Raw genomic sequence first — 17,247 nt, forward strand, 5'->3', positions numbered from 1 at the left:
ACTCGGTGTGCGGACAATACTGTGACTCTGTGTGCGGACAATACTACTGTGTCTCTGTGTGCGGACAATACTACTGTGACTCTGTGTGCGGACAGTACTACTGTGTCTCTGTGTGCGGACAGTACTGCGGTGACTCTGTGCGGACAGTACTACTGTGTCTCTGTGTGCGGACAGTACTGCGGTGACTCTGTGTGCGGACAATACTACTGTGTCTCTGTGTGCGTGCGGTACTACTGTGTCTCTCTGTGCGGACAGTACTACTGTGTCTCTGTGTGCGTGCGGTACTACTGTGTCTCTGTGTGCGGACAGTACTGCGGTGACGCTGTGTGCGGACAGTGCTGCGGTGACGCTGTGTGCGGACAGTGCTGCGGTGACGCTGTGTGCGGACAGTACTACTGTGTCTGTGTGCGGACAGTACTACTGTGACTCTGTGTGCGGACAGTACTGCGGTGACGCTGTGTGCGGACAGTACTGCGGTGACGCTGTGTGCGGACAGTACTACTGTGTCTCTGTGTGCGGACAGTACTACTGTGTCTCTGTGTGCGGACAGTACTACTGTGTCTCTGTGTGCGGACAGTACTACTGTGTCTCTGTGTGCGGACAGTACTGCAGTGTCTCTGTGTGCGGACAGTACTACTGTGTCTCTGTGTGCGGACAGTACTACTGTGTCTCTGTGTGCGGACAGTACTGCGGTGACGCTGTGTGCGGACAGTACTACTGTGTCTCTGTGTGCGGACAGTACTACTGTGTCTCTGTGTGCGGACAGTACTACTGTGTCTCTGTGTGCGGACAGTACTACTGTGTCTCTGTGTGCGGACAGTACTACTGTGACTCTGTGTGCGGACAGTACTGCGGTGACGCTGTGTGCGGACAGTACTGCGGTGACGCTGTGTGCGGACAGTACTGCGGTGACGCTGTGTGCGGACAGTACTGCGGTGACGCTGTGTGCGGACAGTACTGCGGTGACGCTGTGTGCGGACAGTACTACTGTGTCTCTGTGTGCGGACAGTACTACTGTGTCTCTGTGTGCGGACAGTACTGCGGTGACGCTGTGTGCGGACAGTACTACTGTGTCTCTGTGTGCGGACAGTACTGCGGTGACGCTGTGTGCGGACAGTACTACTGTGTCTCTGTGTGCGGACAGTACTACTGTGTCTCTGTGTGCGGACAGTACTACTGTGACTGTGTGCGGACAGTACTGCGGTGACGCTGTGTGCGGACAGTACTGCGGTGACGCTGTGTGCGGACAGTACTACTGTGTCTCTGTGTGCGGACAGTACTACTGTGTCTCTGTGTGCGGACAGTACTACTGTGTCTCTGTGTGCGGACAGTACTACTGTGACTCTGTGTGCGGACGGTACTACTGTGTCTCTGTGTGCGGACGGTACTACTGTGTCTCTGTGTGCGGACAGTACTACTGTGTCTCTGTGTGCGGACAGTACTACTGTGACTCTGTGTGCGGACAGTACTGTGGTGACGCTGTGTGCGGACAGTACTGTGGTGACGCTGTGTGCGGACAGTACTACTGTGACTCTGTGTGCGGACAGTACTACTGTGTCTCTGTGTGCGGACAGTACTACTGTGTCTCTGTGTGCGGACAGTACTACTGTGTCTCTGTGCGGACAGTACTACTGTGTCTCTGTGTGCGGACAGTACTACTGTGTCTCTGTGTGCGGACAGTACTACTGTGTCTCTGTGTGCGGACAGTACTGCGGTGACGCTGTGTGCGGACAGTACTACTGTGTCTCTGTGTGCGGACAGTACTACTGTGTCTCTGTGTGCGGACAGTACTACTGTGTCTCTGTGTGCGGACAGTACTGCGGTGACGCTGTGTGCGGACAGTACTACTGTGTCTCTGTGTGCGGACAATACTGCGGTGACTCTGTGTATGCCTACCAGCGTTGCAGGACATCCATATTGCTTAAGCAAGGTCTGATTTCCACTATGTTTACTTCTGTCATTGCTTAAGACCTGCTGATCCTTTAATACATACTAACAATGCATTCTTTGTAGGTTAGATATCATTTTCCCTTAATGCAACTCTGCCTACCGTGTTACTATTCAGTCTCTTCCTCCTGCTGCAAGTCTATCACCCATTCTCTAGGTGTGCAGCCTCAAATTGGCCAGGAGTTTCGGGTAGCATTGTGAATGTCACTTAACCACATGCCTGGCATAGTCGCAGGTGATGCGGACCAGAGCCAGGAGTACATTACCTGGCCAGGTGGCATCACCGCCCCGCTGTGTCCCCCGTCATGTAGACTAGGAGATACATTCTACACAAGTGAAGTACGCATCTATTCTGGCTCCCCGAATGCACTGCAGTGACACGACGCTCCCTGACCGCCAACATCACTGCCGGAATTGCTCCCCCAAAATGCCATGTGACCGGCATTGTGGGGCACATGTGACAGGGGTCAAAGTGCAGGGCGGGGAACTTGGTTCCTCTCCCAGCACAATTTGGCTGATCAGCTGCAGTAGGGGGGATTGATGATCAGGGTTCCGGTATGAATGGTCGACCATGTTATGGTCGACCGTCATTAGGTCGACCACTATTGGTCGACATTGACATGGTCGACATGGACACATGGTCGACACATGAAAATGGTTGACACGTGAAAGGTCGACACATGAAAAGGTCGACATGAGGTTTTTTTTTACTTTTTTTGGTGTCGTTTTTTGCGTAAAGTGACTGGGAACCCCAATTAGTGCACCGCGTCCCCTCGCATGGCTCGCTTCGCTCGCCATGCTTTGGGCATGGTGCCTTCGCTTCGCTACCGCTTCGCTCGGCACACTTTACCGTTTCAATCGTAGTCCATGTGGATCATAAAGTATGGAAAAGTTCCCCAAAAGAAAAAAAAGTAAAAAAACTCATGTCGACCTTTTCATGTGTCGACCATTTTCATGTGTCGACCATGTGTCCATGTCGACCATGTCAATGTCGACCAGTAGTGGTCGACCTAATGACTGTCGACCATAACATGGTCGACCATGTGAACGGATACCGATGATCAGTCCCCCCCTGCTGCAGCTGATCAGCCAAATTGGTATGCACTCTGCTGCGATCTGTATGGGGGGGGGGGGTGTATTTGCCCATTGAAAGGGGGGGTAATTTACAAAAAATAAAACATGGGTCACAGTTGGGTTGTGCACAACGGGATTATTACAGGGGACGGGGTGGTTTAAAAAAACATGGAATCGTTTTGCTACTATGGGGGTGTGGGAGGTGCTATTATTACCACTGAGGGGTCTATTGCCAATGGAGGTGGGGGGGGGGGGGGGATTTGTTTTATAATGGGGGCCTGTGGACACTGGGAAGGTGGAGGGGATGAGGAGTACAGTATACCCCCTAGACACACATTTTTTTAAATTAAATATTTTAATATGTTATTAAAAATACTTTTTAAACTTAAGAAATTTAAAATACAATTTCTGAGCAGTTTTGTAGGGAAAAAGTTAAGTGGTTAAGAATTAAAAAAATAACAATAATTAGTAGTGTTTTAATTGCACACAAAAAAAAGGAAAGACGCGTTATGATCAGAGCATTCGGATTGGCCCACATTCGTATGTGCCCACATACCAGTAGCAATTTCTGGTTTGACATTTTGCTTATCAGGGTTTTTAAAGTGCCCCTCATTCCTTTTCCCAGCCCGTCCTATCAGGCTTTGACTTTGTGAAGAATGAGTGTTACTGGTCGTTCAGGTATTAATACAAAATACATAATTGGTCCGATTTGGTACAAAACCAAGAATAGACCCATTTGCCATAACTGGCTGGTGACCTCGCCGTAAGGCGCTCTTGGGGTAATGAAGTAGATGGGCCAGAGTGTGCGAGAGTGTTGCTGGCAGAGTGAGTGAGGAAAACTGCATGCCATTCATTGAGAGATTATTTTATTTTTATTTCTTTTTTTGGTGTAAGGGTTTATTTATAACACTGGATTTTTCTCCTACCCCCAAAGAGTTGCGCTGAGCGGCATGTTGATATCTCGGCCCGCAGTCAGACACGGGAGATATAAAATGATAAAGCACGGGCATGACAGAGGAAACGAACAAAACCCAAAACGGTAAGACCAGAGACTAAGCCATGACAGCCTTTCTCCGCCAGATTCTAGGTTCATTAACACCTTACAACCTACACGATATGAATGTTGGCTTTATAGTGTACCGGTCTCCTTTTGCAGAGTTTAGGCTGTGATGACACCGTTGTGACTCTATGATGTCTCTGACGTAGCCCGCGTAAGATCTGCCACCGCTTGGCGTGGGTGACCCTGTACGCATTAAATCAACTCTCTTTGTATCATTGCATCTGCCGTTAACAGTGGAAATTCAGGAATGATCTATAGACCATATTTCTCCTTCATCCACTAGGGGACACCGGAGCGCAGTTACAATCGGACATACGGCTCCCCTGCTCCCCGCTAGCCTCACCGCTGCTGGTCTGACCGATGGAGTGGCCCCGACACGCGCCGCACGCAGCGGTGTCCAGCCACTATACTTACCTCTGCCAGTCTGCACCATGGGAGGCTGCCGGCGGGGTCCCATCGCAGCTGCGGGCGGCTCAGGATGGTCCCCGGCTGAAGGAGACACTGAGTTCTCCAGAGCTGGCCGGACACCGCTGCGTGCGGCGTGTGTCGGGGGGCCGCTCCGTCGGCAGAAGATACTGGCAGCACGGCAGCGGTAAGTATAGTGGCCGGACACCGCTGCGTGCGGCGCGTGTCGGGGCCACTCCATCGGTCAGACCAACAGCGGTGAGGCTAGCGGGGAGCAGGGGAGGCGTATGTCCAATTGTAACTGCGCTCCAGTGTCCCCTGTGGAATCGGAGAAAGGGATTTATCGGTAAGTACCAAAATCCTGATTTACTGCACATGAAATAATACTGAATCAATTATACACTGCTCAAAAAAATAAAGGGAACACTAAAATAACACATCCTAGATCTGAATGAATGAAATATTCTTATTAAATACTTTGTTCTTTACATAGTTGAATGTGCTGACAACAAAATCACACAAAAATTATCAATGGAAATCAAAATTATTAACCCATGGAGGTCTGGATTTGGAGTCGCACTCAAAATTAAAGTGGAAAAACACACTACAGGCTGATCCAACTTTGATGTAATGTCCTTAAAACAAGTCAAAATGAGGCTCAGTAGTGTGTGTGGCCTCCACGTGCCTGTATGACCTCCCTACAATGCCTGGGCATACTCCTGATGAGGTGGCGGATGGTCTCCTGAGGGATCTCCTCCCAGACCTGGACTAAAGCATCCGCCAACTCCTGGACAGTCTGTGGTGCAACGTGGCGTTGGTGGATGGAACGAGACATGATGTCCCAGATGTGCTCAATTGGATTCAGGTCTGGGGAACGGGCGGGCCAGTCCATAGCATCAATGCCTTCATCTTGCAGGAACTGCTGACACACTCCAGCCACATGAGGTCTAGCATTGTCTTGCATTAGGAGGAACCCAGGGCCACCCGCACCAGCATACGGTCTCCCAAGGGGTCTGAGAATCTCATCTCGGTACCTAATGGCAGTCAGGCTACCTCTGGTGAGCACATGGAGGGCTGTGCGGCCCCTCAAAGAAATGCCACCCCACACCATTACTGACCCACTGCCAAACCGGTCATGCTTGGAGGATGTTGCAGGCAGCAGAACGTTCTCCTTGGCGTCTCCAGACTCTGTCACGTCTGTCACATGTGCTCAGTGAGAACCTGCTTTCATCTGTGAAGAGCACAGGGCGCCAGTGGCGAATTTGCCGATCTTGGTGTTCTATGGCAAATGCCAAACGTCCTGTACGGTGATGGGCTGTAAGCACAACCCCCACCTGTGGACGTTGGGCCCTCATACCACTCTCATGAAGTCTGTTTCTGATCGTTTGAGTAGACACATGCACATTTGTGGCTTGCTGGAGGTCATTTTGCAGGGCTCTGGCAGTGCTCCTCCTGTTCCTCCTTGCACAAAGGCGGAGGTAGCGGTCCTGCTGCTAGGTTGTTGCCCTCCTACGGCCTCCTCCACGTCTCCTGATGTACTGGCCTGTCTCCTGGTAGCACCTCCATGCTCTGGACACTACGCTGACAGACACAGCAAACCTTCTTGCCACAGCTCGCATTGATGTGCCATCCTGGATGAGCTGCACTACCTGAGCCACTTGTGTGGGTTGTAGGGAGGTCATACAGGCACGTGGAGGCCACACACACTACTGAGCCTCATTTTGACTTGTTTTAAGGGCATTACATCAAAGTTGGATCAGCCTGTAGTGTGTTTTTTCCACTTTAATTTTGAGTGTGACTCCAAATCCAGACCTCCATGGGTTAATAAATTTGATTTCCATTGATAATTTTTGTGTGATTTTGTTGTCCGCACATTCAACTATGTAAAGAACAAAGTTTTTAATAAGAATATTTCATTCATTCAGATCTAGGATGTGTTACTTTAGTGTTCCCTTTATTTTTTTGAGCAGTGTAAATGACAGAAATGCAGAAAGATGGCTGAATTCTAACACTGACTGTCATGATCATTCTTCCTTTGAGTCTCCGCTATTTCCAGAAAAAGAAACATTTTACTTAATAATGAACTGCAGTAACTCCAGTATATTTCAGTGTTCTCTTTCAGTTCTCTTTCAGTATATATACTCATCCCATCGGCCACTGGTTGTCTCAGTTGTTGGAAAACGATCGGTAGATTTATTTAGTAAAAATATTCGCCATGACCATAGCAATTGAAGTGAATGGTGATATTAGGGGAGACGTACTTTATCAATCCTTGGAGAGAGATAAAGTGGAGAAGTTACCCAAAGAGACTTCTAGATATAATAACCTAAGCTGATGGGTTACTTTGAGCATGTTCTCCACTTGATCTCTTTCCAAGGCTTGGTACAAATTCCCCATTGTGAGAGAATAATGGTTGTCCATAGAGATTGCTAGATGATAAAGGCGTATGGGGAAGGGACAAAATGGCACCTTTACTGGACCACTGGAGTGGTTGGGGGATTCATTTAGCCGCAATAAAACGTTAACTTACGGCACTTATCACGTGACAATCCCGCTTATCGCCAGTATGCCCGTTTCAGTTTATAGCACAAATAAGGAGATCGCAAAATCGGCATTTGCGCAATAATTCTTGCTTGTTTTACATATAGGTGATAATGGGGAAATCTGCCCCCCCCCAAAAAGACAGACTAATATTGGATAACTAGGTGCTTCATCGCGCCCTACGGGCGCTCTTCACACCGTCGAAAGGGGCTACGCCCCCTTAACCCCTTCACGCCTTGCCTAGGTTCAGTATTTGTATGAGTATTACCTGCATTCCTAGGTTTGTTAGTGGTTAAATATTGCACGACGAAAGTGCTTCCAATGGTGAAGGGGGCGTAGCCCCTTGCGACGGCGTGAACAGTGCCTGCAGAGCACGATGTACAGAATGTAGCGGGTGCGGGGGGGACCGCGGATGAGGCAGGGAGTATGTAGATGCTGCGAGTGGACGGGGAGGTGGATGCAGGTGTGGGGGGAGGGGGTGCGGGACCTATACCTATGTCATTTTATTTGTAACAATATATAGGACACGGATAAGGATGTATGTGATATAGACATACCCGCATGAAGAGGTAAATGGTGTCATTAGACACAGAGGGAAGTGCTGGTACAATGCGGAGCAGGGGCAGCTGTGTCCTCTCTCTACACCGTACCATCCTTCAGGTGTAGCAACACGGACATGTTGCGCACGCAAGGTCTCCACGCGGCCGCAGGTGCACCTGTCCCCTCTGCATGCGCTATGTGCGTGCCCCCCTCAGGCGCAGTAGGAGGAGGGGGCGATGGCTGGAGCTGGTACCAGGGCCAATGGGCATGGACAGCGCGGTCATGTGCTCGGTGCTGGGCTTGCGCCTTGCACTTGCTGTGTGAGGGATAGGGAGGAGGCGGCAGAGCGGAGCATCACCGATATACCGGTAACTATGGGGGGCACCGCAGGGGGTTATGGCTCCTGTACTCCTGGTGAGGGTTTGTCAGGGAGGTATCAAGGAGCCAGTGGTATGGACCGTGTATGGGATACAGGGCGGTAGGGAGGGGATACAGAGACGCGGGGCGGTAGGGAGGGGATACAGAAACGCAGGGCCGTAGGGAAGGGGATACAGAAACGCAGAGCGGTAGGGAGGTGATACAGAGACGCAGAGCGGTAGGGAGGGGATACAGAGACGCAGAGCGGTAGGGAGGGGATACAGAGACACAGGGCGGTAGGGAGGGGAAAGAGAGACGCAGAGCGGTAGGGAGGGGATACAGAGACGCAGGGCGGTAGGGAGGGGATACAGAGACGCAGAGCGGTAGGGAGGGGATACAGAGACGCAGGGCGGTAGGGAGGGGATACAGAGACGCAGAGCGGTAGGGAGGGGACAGAGAGACGCGGGCGGTAGGGAGGGGATAGAGAGATGCAGGGCGGTAGGGAGGGGATACAGAGACGCAGAGCGGTAGGGAGGGGATACAGAGACACAGGGCGGTAGGGAGGGGATAGAGAGACGCAGGGAGGGGATAGAGAGACGCAGGGCGGCAGGGAGGGGATAGAGAGACGCAGGGCGGCAGGGAGGGGATAGAGAGACGCAGGGCGGCAGGGAGGGGATAGAGAGACGCAGGGCGGTAGGGAGGGGATACAGAGACGTGGGGTGGTAGGGAGGGGATACAGAGACGCAGGGCGGTAGGGAGGGGATACAGAGACGTGGGGTGGTAGGGAGGGAGTCCCCAGAGAGGAAGCTGACGAAGAGAGCATGTTAAGTTGTGGAGGGGGTGGACACCAGAAGGGTAGACCGGGGTGGCAGAGCTCTCTCCTGGCTCCCAGTTGGCACCTGACACAGCGCTGCTCTCTCACCTGTGAAATTGGTGCAGCGTCCAGAGATATCTCCCTCCACAGTATCACGCACTCTGTCCGTTTCATCCCCCGTCTGTGGGCTGTCGGGCCGGCCCTGTGTTGTGGAGTTAGAGCATCTGGGGATGGAGGGAGGCAGCGTTGGAATGTGACGTGCGAACGGGCGGCAACTGAATACTTGGGGCCCTGTACAGTGATAGCTTGGGCCCACCTCCTACCCCCTCCCCTCCAAAGCACCCTAGCCCCCCTTCTCAACACACATACACATGCGTTTATATAAGCCCCCCCCCCCCCCACCCCGGCGGACAAAAAGGGGCGTGGCTAAATTTAAAAGGGGGCGTGACCTTGCGTGTATTTTCTTTCTCGCTCCGGGGGTGTGTCCAGCTTGCCTGTAGATGCTGGCTGCCCCCGGAGACTGGAGAGAGTGTGTGCCGGCTCTTCTCTGTGACAGGAGGCGAGTGCTGCAGCGGCTTATGTCACTCGGCTCCTGTCACAGCAGTACAGCTGGCACTTTGGTGTCCCCCCTTCTGACGACATTGACACTCTCCTTGTGTTCGGCGCCGGCGGGAGGCTGGGGCAGAGGTGTGCATACCGCAGCGCTGGTTCAGTGCTGCATGAGCCACTGCATCTGCGGCAGTTCTGGTAGGAAGGGCAGCGGCACGACCGAGCCGAACGTAGTGACAGCCTAAGGGGGCGGGCGGCGGTGTCGGACGGCAATTGTAAAACTGTATACTTCACCCCCGGGACCCCTCTGACCCCCCTGTCGCTGTGCATGGAGGAGGCGCCGGGTCTGTGTACGCGGATCAGGGAGGGCTACGAAAGGCTTCTCCTGCACCACCCGTCCCTCGTAAGTGTGTATGTCGGCGGCAGTGTTGTGCCCCTGGTGCCGCGGCCGGGGAGTCCGAGTTGCTGATGGCGGACAGGCAGCAGGACCTAACACTCTGCACAGAGACTTGCTGCACATGTGGGTGGGCTCTGTGACTCTGCCCAGCGTTAGAGGGCCAGGCACAGACAAGGTAAATATATAGGAGATGGTATAGAAGTCTGGTATTGACCATTAAAAAAAAAAAGTATTTGGGGGTAAATGGCTGCGATATCAGTGTTCATTCTAGCACCCTACACCTGTCAAAGCCCGTGCAGTTCCACTTTCCTGCCTGGGGTGCTGAGATAAAGACCAGTGTGTGCTAGAAGCACCAGAGCAGAGAGAGACACCCTAGGCAGGAAAGAGGTACTGCACAGGTGCCGGATGCTAGAATGGGGTGTGGATCATTGGGTCGACATGGAAAAAGGTCGACATGAGTTTAAAAAAAAAATTGGTATAGTTTTCTTCATAAAGTGACCGGGAACCCCAAATAGTGCACCGTGTCCCTGTTAAAACCTATGGAGCATTATCACTGGTAAAGTTGTGAGTAATTGGATAGGTCCGTTTTCATGAGTTGCGATAAAAGCCCTTTTTGCGTGAAAACGGGTTACCTCGGCTAATTGAATTCCCCCCATAGATCTGCATGCACCTTCATAGGATCTAGATATCTGCATTTATCCCTTGATATTTACATTGTGCAACTAAAAGGAAAGATTGAAAAAAACATTTTCCTGTCCCTTTAATTAGCTGCCTGACTGTGTATATAGAAGATAATATAGCATTACTTCTATACAGGAATCCAGCACAGAAAGGGAAGGTACCATGCAGGGAGATTATACATTGATAGACACAGATGTATCCACATAAACCTATCTGCATAGTGTGCCTAATAGCCTAGTTTAACTCCAAGGATTTTGCTATCTAGCCGTGCCAAAATGCTAATCCTATGTAGCTAGGACACAGTGGGGTCGCCCCCGTGAGTGCCCCTTATAAACCGCAATTACAGTAGTTCCAGACTCATTGATTTTGTTTGCAGCCTTTGTTTGCTGCATACAAAGATGCGCGTTGTTGGGGCTAAAGGAGGTGCCGTTGCATCAACAAAATTTGCGCTAATTGAATTGACCCCTACAAGCAAAATAAGATGCGAGATGGAGTAAAAACGCAGTAAAGTCCCAACAGTGACCCGCGCCATATATCATCTGACTTTATATCTACTCTTATGCAAAAAAAAACCTAATCCTGAATTCCTAGTACGTAATTTGCATCCGAAGATGTAAAATTGTCTTGCACCATACGGGTCAAAAGGGATAGATGTAAGAGGACGTCTCTGTATTGGAAGAAGTTGTTTCCAGTCCACTCCAGTTATTCCGATTCACAGAGGGAAACAGAGACTGCACTTTGGCCGTCGCGATCCAGGTTGATGCGGCTGTGTCTGGGTTCATATACTCAGAATTTGAGAGATGTGCAAAAATACCAAAACTGTTTTTGTTTTTTTCCCATGTGCAGGGGTGTTTTTATGTTTTCTCTCTGTTCCAGTCTTGTGATCTAGGAAAGAACACAAATTAAAAAAACTCTCGGTAAAACCCGTGTTCTATGAACACGCCAGACAAAATAATATGGAATGTGGAAAGACAGATGGTATAAGTTCAACGACGCGGGACGTGAACATGCGTGTAGATGGTGACACTACGTGATCATTGAGAATGGCTGAGGCATTGAAACAATGCAAATTTGTTGAGATATTGTTTCTTTTTCAGGTGGAACCATGGGTCGTACACGTGACCGTGTCCGAGTGGCAAAAGGGAGCCATTGTTTTTGGCCGAGAGCATGGCCATAGCCTGAAGGAGGTGGCGGCGTTTGTTGGTCTGCCCTCGTAGACAGTGAGTAGTATCCATCTACAGTGGAAGAAGCATGGACACCAAGAATCTCAGCGGTGGAACAGTGACCGAAAGGCTTGGATTGGTTTGTAGAGCCACCAGACTGACGTGGCACTCCAATTCACCAGATCTCGGACTTTGGGTCTGTTTGGATGGGTCCAGCATTGTCCTGTTAGAGAAGTTGCTGACTCTTTTGGAACCGATTGGTGGTTGCTAGGCACCCTAAATGCCTGCAGTTCCGATTTGTCAGGATCGACCTTCGGTTACTGTTCCGCCGCTGAGATTATTGATGTCCACGCTTCTTCCACTGTAGATGGAGACTACTCACTGTCTATGAGGGCACACCAACAAACACAGCCACCTCCTCCAGGATATGGCCATTCTCTCGGCCAAAAACAATGGCTCCCCTTTGCCACTCTGTTACGTCACGTGTTCGACCTATGGTTCCGCCTGAAAAAGAAACAATATCTCAACAAAACTGCATTGTATCAATACCTCAGACATTCACAATGATCATCCAATGGTTTTAGTGTCACCATCTACACACGTTCACATCCCATATCGTTGAACTTATACCACCTGTCTTTCCACATTCCATATTATTTGTCCGGTGTGTTTATTTACAGGTCAGTATCCCTATAGGCTGTCTTAAAAATAAAAATAAAAAAATAAAAAAAGGGGGGGGGGTTCTTTAATGATAAAGTGGAAGTAAGATTCCCTTTTAAAGGCAACAAAAAAGTCAGAAGAGAGGAAGAATGAGGGACAGAGATAGAGGACCTCTCTCTCCACATGGTACTAAGGACGCGTCCGCACAAGTTACCCCTGGTTGCAGCAGTCACCCGCCGATGTCAGATTGGAGGTTTCTCTGGTCTATGCCCATATAAAGTACAGGCCTGAGTGCTGACCCAGAGCAATCTGCAGGCCCCATGTGACCTTCGGGTTTCACCGTAAGGGGGGGGGGGGGGGTGTATTGTTCCTTAAAATACATGCCTAGTGGTTTTAGCCTTAGAAATTTAACACTAGTTACTTTGTTGTTTGAACAAGTGTTTTGGGTGAACCTTTTATATTTTTGTTAGTCTGTCTGCCAGTTGCATCCTGCGAGAGGATTCGGCCTCAGGGTGCTGGACCCCTGCTAGATGTTAGTGACTGACGGAGGCAGATGAAATGGAGCCTGTATGGTATTTCTGCGAGCCTGGCCATAGCATATGACCATCAGTAATAGTCCTGTAGTATAATGATGTGAAACAGGCCGATTCCGGGAAAGGGATTATATACAGCCTTCATACTAGACTGGAGACGTGCACACCCTGCTGATTACTGGACGTCTGCAGAGTCACTTCTCCATACGTTATTAATACTTTAACCCTAACCTTCCCCCGTTCTTTCTCTCCTCACACTCATAGCAGTCTTTAGTCCATTACGTCCAGGGTTACCCCGCTGCAGAGAGATTTCCATCCCCCATTAGATGGCCAGTTCCGAAATGTTAAACCTAAGTGGCTGCAAATCACCGCAGTATAAAGGCGGGCCTGATCCCATTTACGACTGATGTGGAGCTATTAGATGTCTCCTAGGACACGTTAGATGACGATGATGGCCATACTAACGTTATACATCAGACATGAAGAACTAGCGCTGGATTGCTCACGGCTATGTGCAAGTGAAATGTGACCGCCAACAGGCTACTAGACAGTCCGGCCAAGCAGTCTGATGGGCCACCGCCTGTCCAGAACATGAAAACAGAGAGCGGTGACCCGGATTATTCTTACACGGAAGAGGAGGTCTGGGAAGTCGGCTGTGTCCATCTTGCAGGATAGTTTTCTCCTGTTTGTGTGCTGAGGCTGGGCTTGGGCAGTCACAGCCTGCTGCCTTACATCACTGTCTCTGTTCATTCGGGAAGTGTTGCATCACTGCTGTATTTGCAGATCTCCTGCTTCCTATAAAAGAGAGGCCTGTTTTTGTAAATGCAGAATTAGCTTTAACTATGAACGGTGCCCTTGGTCTAGTGCCAAAGTAAATGTTAATGGCAGATGTCCTGATTACTGATTATAATCTGTGCAAATACATGGCATCGTTCCTAATTTGCTAGAACACCTCCTAATAGTGCTGTAGCGCTCCAGAGTTCATTTCATGCACGTATGCAGCAAAACAGCCTGAGAAGCCTCCATGTAATGGGGCTCATATATACGTACCACTGAAAGTCCTGCACCATTTGTTTATATTCACCTATTTCTCCACCAAGCCCGTCTGAACGTGCGCAACACTCCTCTACTTTTACATACGCCATTGTAGAAGATATTTTACCAGCATTTATGGACTCTGAGATCTGCCTGTACAATATAGATGTCTCTTACACTGGGCATCTTTAAGCCGAATGGCGCAAGACACACGGAGGCCTAATTCCGATATGGTTGGATGTACGAGACAAGCTGCACAGTACTTTGCGCCTACGCCGGACCTGTATTGCGTCGTCAAACGCAGATAGTCCGCGACGAACAGTCTGCTGCCGTTTGGGGAGGCGGTGGTGATGACCTGAGTTTACAAAAAACGTCAGTGTGTCGCCGTCGTTGTGGGGGGGGGGAGTGACGAGTCCAGGATTTCCTGAAGACAGAGATTTCCTGGTCTCTTTGTTGGATCTGCAGTGGCAGCAGTTTGCGCCACCCCGAGGGTCACTTGGATCTGCGGCACCCAACTTGCACGACCCCATAGGTCACCTGGCTGGTAGGTGATCCGACGCTGATTCCTCGGTAATCCGTAATGCAGCAGGAGGCCTGACGCTCTTTGCTGCATTACCGTATTAGTGCTGTCGCTGCTTCTGCATTGCCTGACTATAGTGGCTGTTTTCAGGAGATTAAAATTGCTGTGGAGAACTATATTGTCCAACCACCGGTATTGGAACCTGTAGTGTTCAAATACCCAATTCACATGGGCCGCAGAGTCCTTTGTAGTGTCCAACATATTGCAGCTTGTACCAGCCACCTCTTCCCTTTGTAGTCAGTGGAGCATGTTGCATCCAGTGTATCTATATGTACCATGTACATGGTCACTGTGTACAGACACTTTCCCCATAGGTAATTGCACTTACGTACATACATATAAGGTTAGTATAAACCCTGTAACTGCTGTCCTTAGCTGGCGCGGATCAGGATGGTCGTGCGAAGAATGCATGCTCTGTCCGAGGGGGTATCCGTTTGGATGGTCAACCATGTTATGGTCGACGGTCATTAGGTCGACCACTATTGGTCGACATCGGCATGGTCGACATGGGCAAATGGTCGACCCATGAAAAGGTCGACATGCGTTTTTAAAAAAAAAAGTTCTTTTGGGGAACTTTTCCATACTTTACGATCCACGTGGACTACGATTGGGAACGGTAATCTTGCCCAAAGCATGGCGAACGAAGCGAGCCATGCGAGGGGACGCGGGGCACTAATTGGGGTTTTCCCGTCACTTTACGCAGAAAACGACACCAAAAAAGTTTTAAAAAAAAGCTTGTCAACCTTTTCATGTGTCGAACTTTCATGTGTCGACCATGCCAATGTCGACCAATAGTGGTCGACCTAATGACTGTCGACCGTTCATACCGGATCCGTCCGAGGGTGTATGAATATTAGGAAGAACACAGTCCCTACTTTATACTAAAAATTAAATAAGGAGGTCACTAAAAGGGTTCTAGGTCCTTTGGAGTCTGTCTGTCTTTGCGCGTTTCATCTTCACCAACCGTCACATTGCTGCACAGGACACTCTGTGGGGAATTCAAATGTTTGAAAAGTCAGTTGGGTGTCTGTCTATTAGATAGGAAAAAACAATCTAATAGACAGACACCCAACCGACTTTTCAAACATTTGAATTTCCCCCTCAGTGTTGCACAATGACACTATGTAGTCAATAACACGTGGCTATAAAACCACATAGGCCCCACCATCGCCGGTATCCAACACTCTTTTTAGCTGTGCCGTCTTTCTATACAATAGGATGTTACACTGGCTTTGAACTTGCACTGTATGCTGCATATTAGTAGGATGGGTTCAGTGTACAGCAATCACCTATGCTTGCTGTCAGGCGCAATATCCGGGAGCAACTCAAGGGGTGCTAGAGAGGCAGGGTCCACGTCTGTATGTGCAGGGGAGAGCTTGCTATTTGGTGGCAGGAGTAAGTTTTGTCTTGCATTCTGTACGTTTTTGTTTTCTCTAACTTCAATCTTATTCTCTTGTTCTAGGTTCAACCTCCTGGCGAAAACTCGGCGAACATGGCGACAAGACGGCATGAACTCTTTGCGGTATAATCTATTAGCCAGGGAGCTCCTCCCTCTCTACACAAATATCACAGTAGACATTGGCTCAGAAAAAGGGTTTAAGCCCCTGACGTGAGACCAGACTCCTTCTTACCAGCTGTGGCCTATTTACCAGAACTCCCTCGCTCTGTAACGGAAGGAGGCGGGGGATCGCGTCTGGCGGACAATACGTTGTGATAAATAATTTACGTTTTCCCCCTCTCTACCTATCTCAAGAACTTCAAAACCAAAGATTGGATACAGCGTTCGCCAGTCAATCGTATAGTGACTTGTCCTTGTCTGCTACCCCATTAGAGATCAGTATATACTGTACAAGAAGGGGATAGCCTGTCCCCCCACTATCCACCGCAAAGGATCGCCGCCTAACGCAGAAGACGCATGTAAATTGCTGAGGATCATTTCTGTGGTGCTGTGACTTACTACAGTGTTCTAGGTCCATCAACTCAACGTTCTACTCTTCCTGGAAGTGCAATTTCTGCCTTTTTTTTTTTTTTTTTTGGAAACCCCGGATGGTTTTTCTCTTTACTCTCTTTAGGGTTTATCGCTCTTTTAATATAGATTGTACCATAATAAGTGCAGTTTGGATTTTTTTTCGCCATTTGTATTTTTCTACAACTTGGTAACGTTTTCCCGTTCAGTTTCCCCATGGGCTGATTGGATCAGAATGGACATGTGACTCTCCAGGCGGACTGACGCTCGGACTTGGAGTCTCAGAATCCAATAGTTTCCGCATCAGTCACTTGTGATCCCCACATTGGTTTCCTTTTAAGTTTTTATCGGAGCTCTGCACATTTGTTTTGTTTTTGTCACTTTTTCTTACATTGATCTTTTTGGCTTTGAGCTGAGGGAACACTTATGAAAAGTAATGACCAGACACTTGAATGCAAAGGAACTATAACCAGTATTAACTTTAAATCCAAAGTGCCTTTTTAATGCCAAGATAATGTGTGGGGAATGTGACTATATATTGTTTTCTCTTTTATTTAAAAGGAAGAATAATCAAACCATGAACAGTTACGAAAATGACACATTGAATGAATTTTCTAGTTTTCAGTCGACCTTTTTTTTTTTTTCTCTCGAAATGTGAAAATATTATCAAGCATTTCTGATATAAATAAATAGATATATACTTGCATGGCTGTGAGTGGTTCTTCTGTCGAAAACTGACTCTACTGCGTGACCTGTAAGGATATATTTATTTATGACGTGTGTGTGTAAGGTTCCAGATTACTTGGCTGAATGTAGCGTGGGGTTTGGGATCCGGCTGAACGCTGGAAGCGCCTGATTCAGATTTAAGCGGTTTTATGCACATGCACAAAAATGTGTAAACCTTCGTAAGGCGCTTGCGTCACACAAAGCTGCTGTTGCAGCAAT

The 17,247-nt window shown here is 49.2% G+C and overlaps 1 protein-coding gene across 2 annotated transcripts in view; it reads left to right on the plus strand.

Annotated features, from left to right (window-relative positions):
• LOC134965879 (beta-1,4-galactosyltransferase 3-like) overlaps positions 1 to 17,008 on the plus strand; it is a 133,048-nt gene extending 116,040 nt beyond the window's left edge. For both annotated transcript variants that reach the window (XM_063942268.1, XM_063942269.1), the window contains 2 exons: positions 3,956 to 4,060; positions 15,799 to 17,008. In XM_063942268.1, coding sequence (XP_063798338.1) covers positions 3,956 to 4,060; positions 15,799 to 15,949 — 256 coding nt within the window. In that variant the 3' untranslated portion in view covers positions 15,950 to 17,008. The remainder of the gene's footprint in view (positions 1 to 3,955; positions 4,061 to 15,798) is intronic.
• The last annotated feature ends 239 nt before the right edge of the window (positions 17,009 to 17,247 follow it).

The sequence above is a fragment of the Pseudophryne corroboree genome, chromosome 10, assembly GCF_028390025.1.
Source record: "Pseudophryne corroboree isolate aPseCor3 chromosome 10, aPseCor3.hap2, whole genome shotgun sequence".
Taxonomy (NCBI): Eukaryota; Metazoa; Chordata; class Amphibia; order Anura; family Myobatrachidae; genus Pseudophryne; species Pseudophryne corroboree.